Raw genomic sequence first — 15791 nt, 5'->3', positions numbered from 1 at the left:
GGCACTACCAAGCCTTTATTATATAGCTAATCTATAGGCAAGGATTTAAAAACACGCATCGACGTGTTGCTACACACAGGCCTTCATCGGGATGAATAAGCAGAGGTGAGGCACAGTCAGGTGTATATGTAGAGAAACCCCACACACTTATATAAAACTTAAATGAAAATGAATGAGACAACAAATGTAGCCTGAAAAAAATGTTATCGTATTTTAAAAAGTTACATAATGTCACAAACATTATGGAGGGAGAGCTCTTATTTAGAGGCCTTGAAATATAGTGTTACCCAATTTATTAACAGAGCAGCAATAGTCTTTACAGTATGAAACATAATAGGTAAAAGCAAGGCAGGTCAATTACAATGCAGTGTTGTTCGGGCACCAGCTTTATATAACAGGAAATACAGGATATACAGGATCCTGGAGCTTGTACAGTATATGTTTGCTTTCCCACTGTACCTCCCTCAGGAACCCTGAAGATAAGGCGTACGGACGGCTGTGGTCAAGAACTGCATCTTACTGGTCAGTCTGCCAATCCGTTTATTGTGGTCTTTCTTTCTTGTGATCCTACTACATTTTTTTCTGTTACCGATTGGTCTCTGCCCAGTTAAGCTAAGCTAAGCGCAATTCATTATTCATTTTGGTACCTTTTAGTCGCTGAATCAAACCTGTTAAGAAATGCTCAGAAGGGGTGTCTCGGTGGCGCAGCCTGTAGAGCATTGACCGCATGCTCATTGCGAGCCGCGACGTCGGCGGTTCGAATCCGACTGTCAGGCCTTTGTTGCATATATTTCCCTCTCTCGCTCCCATTCTTCCTGTCTCTATACTATACTGTCCAATAAAGCTGAAAAAGAAATGCTCAGAAGAATCCACGCAAAAGTGCTACAGAAAACTGTAGATTCAAGCCTCTAAATAGACCATGTTCATGCATTTCTTAAATATGAGGATCTACACACCAGCTAATTTTGAATGATAATCTCATGGCTGAATGGGAACCAAGGTAACGTTCAGCTCTGACAAATCAGTTTAGCAAAACGTTTATGTAAACGAAAATGGTGACACGTTGAACACCATGTTGCAAACTGTGGACAGACTGACGTGTGGTTTGACGGACATGTTCCCAAGCAAGATAATTGGCAGTGTAGTCCTTTATTGCATTATTTATCGTAGCGGAGGTAAAAAAAAAAAAAAAAAAAAAAACGCTATTGGAGAGCATGATTAAAACTCTAGAAATTCATCCTGGTGCCATGAAAGATTTACTGACACAGCTGTTTGTGGAGGAGGCAGCAGTTCGTCACAACAATGTCCAGAGAATTGAAAAATAATGTCCGGTACCAGTTTGCAGTTTTGTGGTGAAAGCGCTGGGTCCTGCATCTCTGGCTGCAGTGGTGCTGGGTCCTGCTGTGACGTGGAAGTCTTCAGCTGTCTCACTGTTAATATACAGATAAAAATCACTGCATTTTCACATTTCACTCTCCTCTGAAGCAGACTCCACATTCACACTTTTGAAAAGAGTTTTCAACTCTTCCCCTTTCTCAAATGAGTGAGAAGGCGTTACATTCCTTGTGAGTTTGACCTGGAAATTTCTGCAAGGGGAAAAAGGAATGTGACACCCTCTGTGTAACAATTGGGGAAAAAAGCTATCATTACACCAGATAAGATTTGTTGGTTGCTTCTCACGAAATGTTTTTGTATGACCAAAAAGCTATTATTAAGCTACTATTACTAGCTAGCTACTAAGGTTTATTACTGAACAAGTAATCAACGACAGTAACACAAGCCAATTATTTTACCTGTATATATTTGGGAATGCACATAATCACCATGTGTGCGCATGATAAATTAGTCTTCAAAATGCGCACGAAACAAGGTTATAACTCCAATAGCGATAGAACATAGTATGTTTACACTAGGAACTGTAATGTCCTCTCAGGTCCTTCCTTTTGCACTTGTTCTTGTGTTTGATTTGCACTTTGTTGTACGTCGCTCTGGATAAGAGCGTCTGCTAAATGCCATGTAATGTAATGTAATGTAAAATAGTATATACAACTAGTATTACAGATCAGCGTTAGATTTTCGTTTTCATTTCATGAATAGAAAGTAAGTAAATGTACTTAACATATATATCCTCTGCTGGTATCACATTGTTTTTTCCTCTTTCTAAGTGTTCCCTTAACTGCTCCCCAGTTTCTGTGTTGTTTTGCATGTTTTGTCCCCTATCACTTTCTGTAGTCCTTTTAGTCTGTTCTGCGATTTATTCCTTTCATCTGGGTCACATTCAGCCCTGAAAAATATGTAGCAAACCATTTATTTAAACAGAAACCGCGTTGAACATCCTGTTGCAAACCGTGGGCGGACTGACTGATAAAATTATGGTTTGCTCCAATGGCATCTGAGAAGGCGTTCTCTGGTCTTTAAAGCATAGGCCTACATTATTATTGATTCAGGCTACATCCCTGACACACCCACCAAATGGGAGCAAACACACCTCAAAGGCTGTTGTAAAACGTTCTACCCTTGGGAGAAAATATATTGTTCAACACAAAAACCGAGAGACACACCTCTATTTCACTGGTCCTGGCAAGAATGAGGGGGCCGTCTTCCAACAGATGTGAGTCACCTGTGGAAATGGTGGATGTGTCCTGGGATCTCTGCTGTATCTGCTTTCATGGATGGCCACCAGAATCAACGGTTCAGGAGGGCTAGGGTGCATCTGATTCCCGGGTGACAAGCCAGATGGGAAGCGTGGACCCATTCAAGGACCTGGGGCCGGACGGGTTTGGGAATGTAGATGTGATTGGCCAGAGTGCCATTAAGTGCCGGGCTATTCATTAAGGCATTAACTGTATTAATAATATCAAGCTTGAGGGCAGCGACCAGACTGTAAGTAGGCAGAATGGATATAGGATCTTCTTTGGACTGTGCAGGTGAGTGTAACCGGGAGAGGGCGTCAGGTTTGACATTCCTGGAACTGAGACGATAGGTAAGGGTAAAATTGAACCGGTTGAAGAATAGGGACCAGCAGGTTTGTCTTTTAATCGATTTCAGGTACTCCAAGTTGCAATGATCTGTCCAGACAGTGGGCCTCATTTATCAAATGTGAGCCGAACAAAACTAGAAGGGCCCATGTCACTACATGTGTGTTTTTTTACAGGGCTTTATATTTTAACCTCTCACCGGAAAATAACGTTACTACGTATGCTGTAACAGTGGTGTGGGTTTATATATACTTAAATAAGCAAACTTGTCTTGGTCAAGTACAATTACTTGATTATTTCCTTCCTGTCCCAAACTGGACGGCCTTTTGGAAAAATAATCGCTCAACTGCTACCCTGTTCCCAGTAGCAGTTGCCCATCGCAATCATTGCACCTGATGGTGGCAAAACCTTGCAGGTAGGATAGCAAGCTAGATATAATGTTAGCCTACTGTACTTTTTCAGGAGAAAATTCTGCTACATTTGGCAGAAAATTTAGTTTTCTAGCAACTAGGATGTAGCCATGCTATATCCAGGTAAACCCTGAGCTGTATTGGGGTTAACTTAGTCCGTCTATGTCAAAACGTCTCTCAACCTATATTTCCACACCCTAGATTCCGGTTTTGCTCAACGCAGTAACGTTAAAGTGAGTTAATTTCTCTTACATTGTTAAATCATGTGATCATTAATTAACATTAGTCATGAGTTTGTAAATGTACTTCACTTACATTGCATTCAAATTAGCCAAGGAAGCTGCTAATTCTCCCAGCAGTTACTGTGAATTTGATTTGTTTGTTCAATTGTTGGACTGGTTTTCTGCTGTAAACCTAGCGTTCCACCGATGTTAAGTCAGGGGGTTTTAAAAAACCTTATGATAGAGAAAGTATAAATTATACCCCTTAAAGGCAATTTCAGACTCCTAACGGTCAAAAGAGGAACTGCAACAACAGACAACCTCAAACCACAACACTGTTCATGCTTCCCACAGTCTGTGAATATAACACGTAATATGAATCGTTATTATACTATTCAGTGGTCTTGTGCACTTTTTTGGAAAGCTGACCGTGACAAACGCAACAGAGCCTGCCGTCTTTTCGTAGTTTTCTAGTAAGAAAATGTTCACCGAACAGGTGACTTTGAGCTCTTGACTTTGGTGCACTACACAACACTATTTATAGTTTTCACTTTAGCTAACCAACTATATTGTGAGTTATTTGGCTATGTAACTAACTGGCTATATAACTAAGATATGATAGTCTACCACAAACGAAGAAACTGCAACTTTGAGATAAGTTTGAGAGATATAAAGGTTTACGTCATTGAACACAAAAGGAACGTGTAGCTGCCCAAATTGCACTCCAGACAAGCGATCACTAAAACTCTGTATATATTGCTTATCCAGTTAGAAAACAATACCAGTTTGCTATAACAAGCAAATGAACAATTACTAGTTAGCTTCCGAATGTACAAATATACACCTGAAGCACAACGCTTGTGCAATCGCTACTATGTTTGTATTGCCCATATTTTATTGTAAGTGGATATTTGTAAATTCTTCAAGCAAACTATAGCTAATTTGTTTGTTGCTACCAATAATAAAAACTGGTATTGTTTTATAACTAGATATGTAATCTTTGTGTTATGTTCCTGTGTTCTGTGTATTAGTGTATCATTGTTTAGTATTATTTATTCTTGTAATTTATTATTTTTCATATTTCATGTCTGGTTCTGTTTATTTTCATTAGTCTTTGCACTCGTCCTCCCCTGTTATGTCTGCGTCTGAATGTTTTCCAGTCGAGTCACTCCCCTGTCTGCGTGCCCCACTATTCGGGTGGTTACGGTAGTTTTCGGGGTTCAACATTTTTTCTAAACTCGCGATTCTTACTTCCTGCTTTTTCTTGATAGTTAAATGTTGTAAAGCACTATTCTTACTAACCACTACTAATCTAGGTTTTGTACAGTACTAATCCGATTAATACACGTACTGTCTGTCTAACTAACTAACAATCACTTTTATTGGGTAGTTTAGAAATATTCACGTTACTAACTCACTAACGCATCTCTTAGCATTTCTGCGCTGTTCTATAACTCTGCCTTCCTATGCTATCCCTTATTACTCGTTTGTTTCAGCGAAGTGTTCGCACCTGTCTCTTAACTATCACTACGTCTTCAATCTATGCATTGTCTACTCTCTAGTCCAGAGCCGTTTGTTCTACATGTGTGTCTTTGTGAATCCAGTCCGTGTTTTCGTTTTCCCCCTCGTTATTGTCCTATTACCCTTTCATGCGTTTCACCTGATGTTCATTTGTTAGACCACCCTCACTCCCATGCCCCGCCTAGTTTGTCTCATTTCCCTGTGTATTTATACCTGTCCTTTTCAGTTGCACGCTGCTAGTTCGTCTTGTCCTGTTTCTGTTCCCGAGCCCTTGATTCCTTCCCCAAGTTCTAGCCTCCTTGTTTCCTTGCCCCTGCCCTTGTTCCCGAGTCCTTGCCCTTGCCCTTGCCCTTGTTTATCTGGTTTTCCTGTTTTGACCCCTGCCTGCGTCCCAGGACTATTCTTTGTGTTTTGTGGATTTCTGTACCTCTGCCTGTTTGGACTGACCCCCTGGATTTTGACCTTGGCTTGTTTTGTTACTACGCTCTGTCTGCCGTATCACCTGTGAGTAAACTTGCCATTTTCCACACCCCCGTGTCTGCTTCTGGTTCCTCTGTCCGCCCTGCCGTAACACTTTGGGGCGACATGGCTCAGGCAGTAAGAGCAGTCGTCTGGCAGTCGGAGGGTTGCCGGTTCGATCGAAGTGTCCCTGAGCAAGACACCTAACCCCGAAATGCTCCTGACGAGCTGGTTGGCACCTTGCATGGCAGCCAATCGCTGCTGGTGTGTGTGTTTATGAATGGGTGAATGAGAAGCATCAATTGTACAGCGCTTTGGATAAAGGCGCTATATAAATGCCAACCATTTACCATTTAATAAGCAATAGTACACAGAGTTTCAGTGATTGTTTTTCTAGAGTGCAATTTGGGCAGCTACACAAACAATCAAAATAAGCCCCATGCCATTAGCTGTGGCAGTTAGAACTAATTTGACGCCCGGGAAATGTACACTTTGAAACCCGAATTTAAGGACTATAAACAGGCAGAGGGTGAGTCAACATGCCAGTGAGCCTTTTTCAATGATGGGAAGGGATTTTGGTCTTATAACAATGTTTTAACACAAAAATCTTACCTGTACCTTTAACAAAGAGGAAGTGACCAAATAAGTCCGTTTAGTTTCATCAACTAGAGGCGTTACGTCCATTATAAGAATAAGTACCTGCAATATATATAAGTATACTGTTAATCTTTTTCATAATAATGACAATTTGAAAGATAAAACAAAAGCTAAGATCATAAATTATTTTCATATATTAATTCATATTTTATTGTAATAAATGCAGTCAGTGAATTAGGTAAAAGAACACAGTGGATTGTGAGGATGGGGTTGGGCGGAGAGCCAGTAGCGACTAAAGGGGAAACCCTTTTAAAGCGAGCACGCAAACGCGTTCGCCACTAAAACTCAATATTAGGCGATAACCCCTACTCCCAGAACAGAGGGAGGAACAAAAACTAACCCGAAGTCGAATTAGAAGGATAACAGAAATTAAGCCAAAAGCGGCTGGGAAAATAAAACAGCCCTCCAAAACAGGGCGAAACTCAAAACTCAAAATGTGCTTGACACACAGCACTGACGGTATCAGACCGGGACCGCCGAAAAGAAAATACAACCTAGCGTAAAAAAACTAGGCACGAGAAAATAAAACCCTCGAGGCGCAGCTCGGGAAGAAAACACAAACCAAAAATACATACCAGGGGACAACGTCCCCCAACCACTGACTCACACGAGTCAAAAGAAAGAAAAACCAAAACCAAAAACCTTAGAGGAAGGCGCCAGCGAACACAATACCAGCGAAACGCCTTCCTTACCTTTTTTAAGCTTTTCTTTTTTGTTAGCAACCACCAGCACAGTACCTGACTCCCAAAACTACTGATAGAGTCTACCTTGTGCTTACCGGCTTGGCGCAAGAGCGAACAGTTGACACACAACACTGAAGGAGAGTCAATACTGAGCTTAAATATGCTTCCCGGGAGGTAATTCCCCTAACGCCAATGAGGAACAGGTGCGACCAATGATCCTCGGCCCTCTGCTGGTAACAGCGGGTATTACCTTCCACATGACAAGGATAATACATTCAGTGAATTTATTGTGTTGTGCTTTTCCTCTGATACTGACACGAGTAGCATAGGCCTAAGCTTTAGTTATGTAAACATCCCAACTACTGTTAGTTGATTTGTTGACTTGTTGATTTGATTCTATGACCATCCACATTGGTCCATGGTTCTGACTTGATTAATACAAATGTTCTAAAGTATCGCAAACAATGTAGCCTGTGTCGCAATAACCAAAGTTACTCATGAGCCAAATACAATCCAAAGTATTGTCTTTAAAATATCTGTGTAATGGTGCTATGTGTGTGTGCGCGCGTATGTTGGTTATATGCGTTTGCGTGTGCGTGCTGCGTCTTGGTTGGCATTATTTGTCAGAGGAAGGGCCCATAAAAAATCCATCCTAAATGGCTACTGCCACTGCTTCACAGGCTTGCTGTTTGCTCTTCACCATCCCGAAGTGGGATTGGTGTATAATAAGATATTTAAAGAACAAAAAAATCACCATTAAGTGTTTATAGACAAGTTTATACAGCTTAAACATTTTTAATCATGAAAAAACTTGTTTAAGGTTTTAATGTTATGGCTAATCGGTGTATGCTTTTGGCTTGTTGTACTTCAATTAACAGTACAACAAGCTGTTGTACTGTAGCTTCTCATTTTTCAGCTTCAGAGAAGCTTTTTCCTACTTCGACTATCTCTTTAAAAAGCTGAAATTCCAAATATGAGGGAATCAATTTATGGTGATCACAAATTTTATGCATGCGTACAAACTGTAGATTAATTGGCGTGTCTTAGTGAGATTGTTACGCTTTTTAAAATGTCTTTCTCTTCAGTGATGTTTAACATAAATATAAAAAACAAACACAAAAATATGACAAAGTCCTATATCAAATATTATCAAATATTTGATCTACTTCTGGATAAGATACTGGATTTAATAATGCAGGTGTAGTATACTCATAACATTCTTTCTTGAACCAAATTCCAACAGTTTTCAACATTCCCCTTTAAGAAAGAAACTCCCTGCCATCAGGATAGGAGTTACTTGGAGTCACTTAAGACCCATATTGTAATGTTTCTGTATTTGTTCTGTATGTTTTCATGTTTATTCTTGTTTATGATTCATTTCTCATAGTACCTGGTTTATGTTTTCCCATTACAGTTCTCTATTGTCCTCCCCTGTTATGTCTACGTCTGAATGTTTATCAGTCTAGTCACTCCCCTGTCTGCATGTCCCACTATTCGGGTGGTTACGGTAGTTTTCGGGGTTCAACATTTTTTCTAAACTCGCGATTCTTACTTCCTGCTTTTTCTTGATAGTTAAATGTTGTAAAGCACGATTCTTACTAACTACTACTAATCTAGGTTTTGTACAGTACTAATCCGATTAATACACTTACTGTCTGTCTAACTAACTAACTAACTAACAATCACTTTTATTGGGTAGTTTAGAAATATTCACGAAACTAACTCACTAACGCTATCTCTTAGTATTTCTGCACTGTTCTATAACTCCGCCTCCCTATGCTATCCCTGATTACTCGTTTAGTTTCAGCGAAGTGTTCGCACCTGTCTCTAACTATCACTACATCTTCTAACTATGCAAATGTCTACTCCCTAATCCGGAGCCGTATGTTTTGCATGTTTTGTTTCGTGCATCCAGTCCGCGTTTTCGTCTCCCTCCCGTTATTATGTTATTACCCTATTGTGTTTCCCCACCTGTTGTCCATTTGTTTAGCTTTTCCTCTGCCCTGCCTAGATTGTCACCTTCCCTCTTGTATTTAAACCTCAGTCTCAGTATGCTTCGTTGTCAGAACGTTGATCTTGATAAGTGCCGATTGTTTGTAAGCCTTGTTATAGAGATTCTTGAAAGACACCCCTTTGCCTTGCCTTGACTTCGACTTTGCTTTTGCCCTGCTGTACCTTCGCCCTGTGATTTTCTGGATTTTGACCTCTCGCTTGTTTTTTCGACCATTCTTTTGCTTTTCGTTTTTGGCTGTGTTTTGGATCTCTTGGCTTGTGACTACTGGACATTAAAACTACTCTTTTGGATTATCCTGTGGTCTGCGTCTGGGTTCCCTGGACCGTACATAACACATATAAAATGCAACCCTTTCCTGTCCAAAGTTGGGAAGGGAGCCAGCACCCTAGGAACACAGACTACCCTGTGTAATGACAGAGCAGACCAAAAGCCTCTTGTTGTTGAATCGTCTTTGTATTCACACTGAACAAATCAGTGCGGTGTCAGGTTCTGTGTTTTTCTGTATCTGTTCTTAGCGTTTTTGTTCCTTTTTTCCCTCTGTGGCCACCATAGTCTGTCTTCCCATTCATTCCCACTCAGTCATCTCACCTGTTCTTCAGTTTGTGTCTCAGCCTCCCACTACTTATATCGATTTCCTTCCTGTCTTCCTATCTTGCCTCTCACCTGTTTCTCGTTGTCTGTTTATCAGTTTTGTATTTACACCTGTCCTTTTCAGCTTCTCATTGCTAGTTTGTCTTCTGAAGTTTTGTGAGTCTTCTCTTGTATTCTTTTTCATGATTCTTTCTTTTTGCCATCCTGTTTTTCTGTTTGGGTTGTTTTCCTGTCTGGTTTTCACTTTCTGTGTTTTTGGTTTCTTGTCTTTTGCTTAATTGATTTTGTCTGTTTTTCTGCTCCCTGATTGTTGGGGTCTTTTGTTTTTTGTTTTTCTGTCTGTGTTTGACTCCATTTTGGGTCTTCCCTGTGCTTTTTGTCACCTCTGAGTCTGTGATTGGTTCCCCCTGCCTGGGTTCCTGACATGCTGATAATAATAGTGACATGCACTGTGGCCTTTCTCTTTCTGTCTGGTAGGGGATAATGTAGACGCTCCCTTGGCAGTTCTTGGAATCCTAGATTCAGTACTAAGATTTTTTTTTTTTTTAAATTGAGGAATGCAGCCTGGAAGTTGCATAAGAGCTTGCAGGCAAAGTTCAAAGTTAATATAGTAACTGAACAGGCACGGGAAAGCGTACGGGGTATGCACAAAGATCCACCAGTACAGATAGAGAAGGAAACAAACTTTTTCATGTAAAGTTGAGGAAAGTAGCAAAAGTGGAGAGGTGAACTAACCAAGTAATTATAATCAAGAAGAGTAAGGAACCCTTCTGAAGAATACTTTCTCTTGTCTCTTTTCAGTGTCTTCAAGAACAGAAATGGAAAAAACACTGACATACAGCCAGGCTATTGAGGAAGCAGGACAATCACTAATTCGCTTTCCTTTGAAGAACGTGAGAGGAGTCCCACTGATGGAGCCCATTGCCCAAAACTTTGAGCCTATCTGGGCTTTCTGCCCTGACCCTACTGACATCCTCATTGCTACTTATCCCAAAGCAGGTGAGCTTCAGGATGAGGGCACCGATGCACAAAAAAAGGGAAGGGTGTAGAACTATTTCTGACTACTAACACTTTTAAATGAATGTTGTTAGGCTGAATGTACTGTAATGAATGTGTAGCCCACTGTAGAATATTTGTGTATGGAATATTATATGATATTATGGAATAGTATGATATATGGAAGCATGAATGAAAATGAAAAAGCCCACTTAGAATTTTAAAGCTAATGTACGCACTTTATCTGACAATATTAAAATGTCATTTCATATTCAGTTTCTCAACATCTATGACAAAACCATAATGTCATTATACAAGGGTTTGCATTATCAATTCGAATTTTGTTTTTTGCGTGACCATGTGAAAATGATAATGCAAACGGAAGCAATGCCATTTCATGAAACATGCTGTACTGTAACAAACAGTTTTAAGTGGTGATGAAGACTAGCATTGTTTTGTTCATGGATTATGTTCATTATACATATTCTGACCACAAATTGGCTAGTTCCCTTATTTTGAAGGCACTCCATATGCTGTATCACTTGCAATAATTAAATCTTTCAGGATGAATGCTATATTTACAAGTGGGTTGCTTCTCTGTGATTGTTTCATCCTTGTCCTGCATAGTAATTTTGAACATGTAGCTCAATGACTGACCTACCTGTATGTAAACGGTACTGACCTGGAATAAATTCTATGATTTATAGGCATTTTGAATTATTTTGTTAACATGCTGTTTATATACCTTTATTTTCTGTCATTATGGCTATTTTTGTTTCACATAGGAACTACCTGGACTCAGGAGATAGTAGACCTGTTGCTTCACAATGGAGATACTGAGGCGTGCAAGAGAGGCCCCATAGTCATGAGAAGCCCATTCCTTGAGATAGTCAACCCCCCTCCGATCCCTTCTGGTATTTATCTCCTTGTTATACTGTGTGACCATCCTGCAGAATCCTGTAACTTTTTGTGACACAGTGGGGTGGTCACTGCATCACATGTTGCAGATGTACAACTCAAACTGGCTTACAACCTTTTATTCAGTCCCTAAGCTCAACAAAAAGAAAGACTCATGTACTCATGTAAGAACATAAACAATGATCAAGCAGTCTATAAGGTCCAAGGGAGAAAGTCCAGGGAATGAGTCCCAGCTGCTAGCCTGCCTGTAAGCAGGGCCGACATTGTCGATGGTTCTACAGATCTTCCAGGTACTAGACTCTCCTGAGGTACTGAAGTCACAGCACCTGCTCCTCTTCCACTATTCCTGATGCAACACTGTCAAAACCCTCCGCTTAAATCTGCCCTCTCTCTCAGGACTAGATCTCCTTCACAAGATGAGTCCACCAAGGATGATCAAGACACATTTGCCTTTCCCACTTGTACCTGAGGGATTCTGGGAAAATAAATGCAAGGTGAGGCCAAAACTAATTATCATGGCACAATAGGTGTACTGTTTTGTGTATGTCACACAAGCTTGAATTTCCTTTCCTGCCCCTGACCCCCACACCCACAATTATATTGCCCAGGTGATCTATGTGGCCCGCAATGCCAAGGATAACATGGTTAGCTACTACCACTTTGACAGGATGAATTTGACCCAGCCTGAACCAGGAACCTGGGAAAGCTACATCCAAAAATTCATGAAGGGAGAATGTAAGTGCTTTTTCTGACAAATACAGTGCACTGTATGTTGCTGATGAGTTTCACAATGAGGTTGATGGGGATGACAAAGCAGGAAAATATCTGTAATGACGCCTGATAGATGTAGATGCCTGGTGTGTAGCTACTTGTGCAGCAGTATGAAGCAACCAGGGAATTTTAGCAAATGGAATTCATCCATCTCATTTATTTTGAGGAATGGCAGGGGCATTGCTAGATGTAAAGCTCTATTGGGGTGTAGGCTCCCTGCATTGACATCCCTGAAATCTGCAGCCATAAAACTGTCTTACAATCACTAGCAGCCTTGTACTGACATTGCTAGGTCATTGAGGTTGTTGGGGGTTTAGCCCAGAACATTGCAGGGGGGTGGGTCTGGGGGCATCCTTATTTAACAATTAAATGCATCAATCTGGTGCACTTTGATATGAACAATGAAAACTCACATCAAATAAAATTGAAATAAAATATATAATAGTTGAATAGTTGAGACAAAAGCAGAGATGGGTCCCTTAAATGGCCACACTACAGTATGGCCACACAAGACATCACCAACCTTTTTATCAGCAAGAAATGTATGGGACACACAAGCCACATCTGCAGTGTATTCCCAAAAAGTCTATAGCAGTGGTTCTCAAACTCGGCCCTGGAATTCTCCTGTGTATGCTGGTTTTTGTTTCAACCACATGCAAGAATTTTGCTGTAAATGTTTCTTAACTAAACGCCTTTATTGATATAGTATTGAACTGAATTATTAATATCAGCAAGTAGTGGAAAAGTGCATATCATCACTCACAGTTATCAAAGCGTGCATTTGGGGAGCTGAGAGAATTGCTCAGTATTTTACATTTTACACTTTTTACCTAATATAAAAGTCTCAACCATTTTGGAAAACAGCCTAGATATAGCTTATTAAAAACAAAAGTAGAATTATCATTTTTGGAGATATTGTCATCAAAGGGGGTGTTTTGGCGGTGCTACATTGTATTTCTAAGTGCACCAGGCACCGCTACAATAACCCATATCCACTCAAATACAGAAAATTGTTTCAGTGAGAAACATATTCCACTTTCACTGGGTTTGAGCTTATGTCAAGAAAAGGGGTGATCACTGGATATCTAAAGGATGCTAAGTACACATTTCACTGTAATTGTGAATTGTGTGTGGGGGGGATTCCCTCAATATAGGGCTAATTGTTGAGGGGTCATCCAACCCCAGTGGCAGTGGGCCCTATGATTTACATGCAAGTAAGTTACTGTGGATAAGGGCATCTTCTAAATGCCAAAATGTAAATGTATAGAGCTAAGCACGCACTGGCGATGATAACAATATTGGCCACTGATCTACTCTGCACATTCACACGCAAACAGACAATTTCTTTTTCTTTTTCTTTTTTTCTGACCGAATTGTATTTCCTATGAATGTCATTGAATTCAGTGTATTTTAATTATCTGAACTTGGGTGAAAAAGTAAAATAGCACACACCTTATTAACACACCTTATTAATACAGGTGCCCTGTATTAACTGCAGAGCACCACATTTTGTAGTTTCAGTGGCAGGAAATGTCAGGAAAACTATTCATACTCAGAATAGTAGATACCTAGAGACAACTAGTATATTAACCAGCAAAGACAGACAGTAGTAAAGTAAGGTTTCTCTTCAATCTCCACCCAGGAATCTGGAACATCACAACAAAGAAAATGATATGTTGAATAGGGCTTTCCTAGTTTCCAAGGGCTTAGTGAATTTAGCAGTCTTTGTCCTTCATGACATGAAATTTCAGCTCTCTAGTTTGTTGATTATCAAGATTTTCCTGCCATCTGTTCCCCATGTCATTAAATGATGGAAAAACATTAAATGGAGGATCAGGACCTTACTGTTTCGAGGTACCGCCTTCCTATGTCAAGTGCAGCAAACTGGCCAATTAACATCACCTTTCGCTTTGCTATAAAGAGCACTGAGCCGTATTATCATTCCATACATGAAAGGTAATATAGTTCTGTTTAGAAATAATGCATTTACGGTGCAAATAAGTATCCAAAAGAGTCGTCACTCAACACACCTTGATATATCATCTATAGTACAGAAACATTTTTGATTGTTGCTCTCTTTCTCCGATTCACAGTGGCCTGGGGCTCCTGGTATGACCATGTTAAGGGTTATTGGGAAGAGAGAGAGAAAAGGAATATACTCTATTTATTTTACGAAGATATGAAAGAGGTGAGTATTTGAGTTGATTGAGTTAAAGTGAGTTTATATTGTACCCACTCCCATACATACCCACGTGGCATACTCTTAGCATGTCCAGTCTTTCTAAATCAAAATTAGTCTCAATCATGTTGTCTGCTTCCCCATATCATTTACCATTTACCTCCAGAATCTTCAACGGGAAGTGGAACGCATCAAGCAGTACCTGGATTTGTCAGTCACTGATGATGTTATAGCACGCATTGTGGCACACACGTCTTTTGAGGTCATGAAGGAGAACCCCATGGCCAACTATAGCTTTATCCCCAAGAATGTCTTTGACGATTCTATCTCGGCTTTCATGAGAAAAGGTTTGTCTCTTCCTCAAAAGGTTGATCAGCTTCTATTTTCTATTCTATTATAAGGGGTTTCACTAACACGATATTTGCTAAATCAAATGTATAAGTTATGAACCTTTGACTCTTAACCACTACCCATATGATTTTTTTTTTCACAGTGCCAAACAAGGTACATGATTGAGTGTGAAATATTAACTATGAGATTAAGTGAACTCTGCCCTGTGTCATTCAGGTGTTTATGAGCTGAGGATAAAGGTCCATCAGAAGTTGGCTGCAATGGTTTGTGCTCAGAGAACTGTATAAACAAGTGTGAAGGCATGCTGGGATTAACCCTGTCTTTCTCTTGCAGGGGAGGTTGGTGACTGGGTAAATCACTTCTCTGAATCTCAGTTGGAGATTTTCAATGAAGATTATCAGCAACAAATGAAAATGGTCAAAATTCCCTTCAGGGAAAATTTGTAAAGAAAGAGATTGACATCATGACTAATTACTAAATGACTTAGTAGAATGGAACTAAGGGCAATCTTAATTAATCAAAATAAAAAAATTAAAATCAATGGATTATTTAAAAGTTCTTGTCAATGCTTTAAGTACAATTACCTTTGAGTCATTTAGCAGACACTTTTAATTGAAAGCGACTTACAGGTGCATAAGTAACTGGTTGGAATTTATATAGCGCCTGTACAATCGATGCTTCTCATTCACCCATTCATACACACTCACACACACCAACGGTGAATGGTTGCTATGCAAGGCCCCAACCAACTCGTCAGGAGCATTTTGGGGTTCGATGTCTTGTTCAGGGACAGTTTGACACACTCGGGGGGGGGGGGGGGGGGGTTCAAACCGGCAACCCTCCAACTGCCAGACGGCTGCTCTTATCACCTGAGCCAATGTCACCCCTAAGTTATGCAGTGATGCTTTTCACTTGAAGAACAAAACACGCATGTAGAGCAGTTGTAACCAAAAACAATAGGGGGGAGGCTAAATCAGGTGGGTGGCCTCAGGTACAAAAAGGGTGTTTTCAGTCTGAATTTCTCACCAGGTCTTGGGCCATT

The 15791-nt window shown here is 40.2% G+C and overlaps 1 protein-coding gene across 2 annotated transcripts; it reads left to right on the top strand.

Moving 5' to 3' along the window:
- Window positions 1-478: 478 nt before the first annotated feature.
- On the top strand, window positions 479-15500 carry sult1st6 (sulfotransferase family 1, cytosolic sulfotransferase 6). Of its 2 annotated transcripts, none has more exons than XM_061230823.1 (8): window positions 479-522; window positions 10336-10533; window positions 11316-11444; window positions 11845-11942; window positions 12057-12183; window positions 14313-14407; window positions 14565-14745; window positions 15083-15500. In XM_061230823.1, exons 2-8 carry the CDS (start codon window positions 10353-10355, stop codon window positions 15193-15195), a joined length of 924 nt encoding a protein of 307 aa, XP_061086807.1. In that variant the 5' UTR covers window positions 479-522; window positions 10336-10352; the 3' UTR covers window positions 15196-15500. The 2 variants fall into 2 exon arrangements, with proteins under 2 accessions (XP_061086807.1, XP_061086805.1); XM_061230821.1 differs by lacking the exon at window positions 479-522 and adding an exon at window positions 10135-10175.
- Window positions 15501-15791: the final 291 nt, after the last annotated feature.

Source organism: Conger conger, chromosome 2, assembly GCF_963514075.1.
Source record: "Conger conger chromosome 2, fConCon1.1, whole genome shotgun sequence".
Taxonomy (NCBI): Eukaryota; Metazoa; Chordata; class Actinopteri; order Anguilliformes; family Congridae; genus Conger; species Conger conger.
The sequence above is the reverse complement of the archived record's forward strand: the minus strand, read 5'-3'. Positions and strand labels throughout refer to the sequence as shown.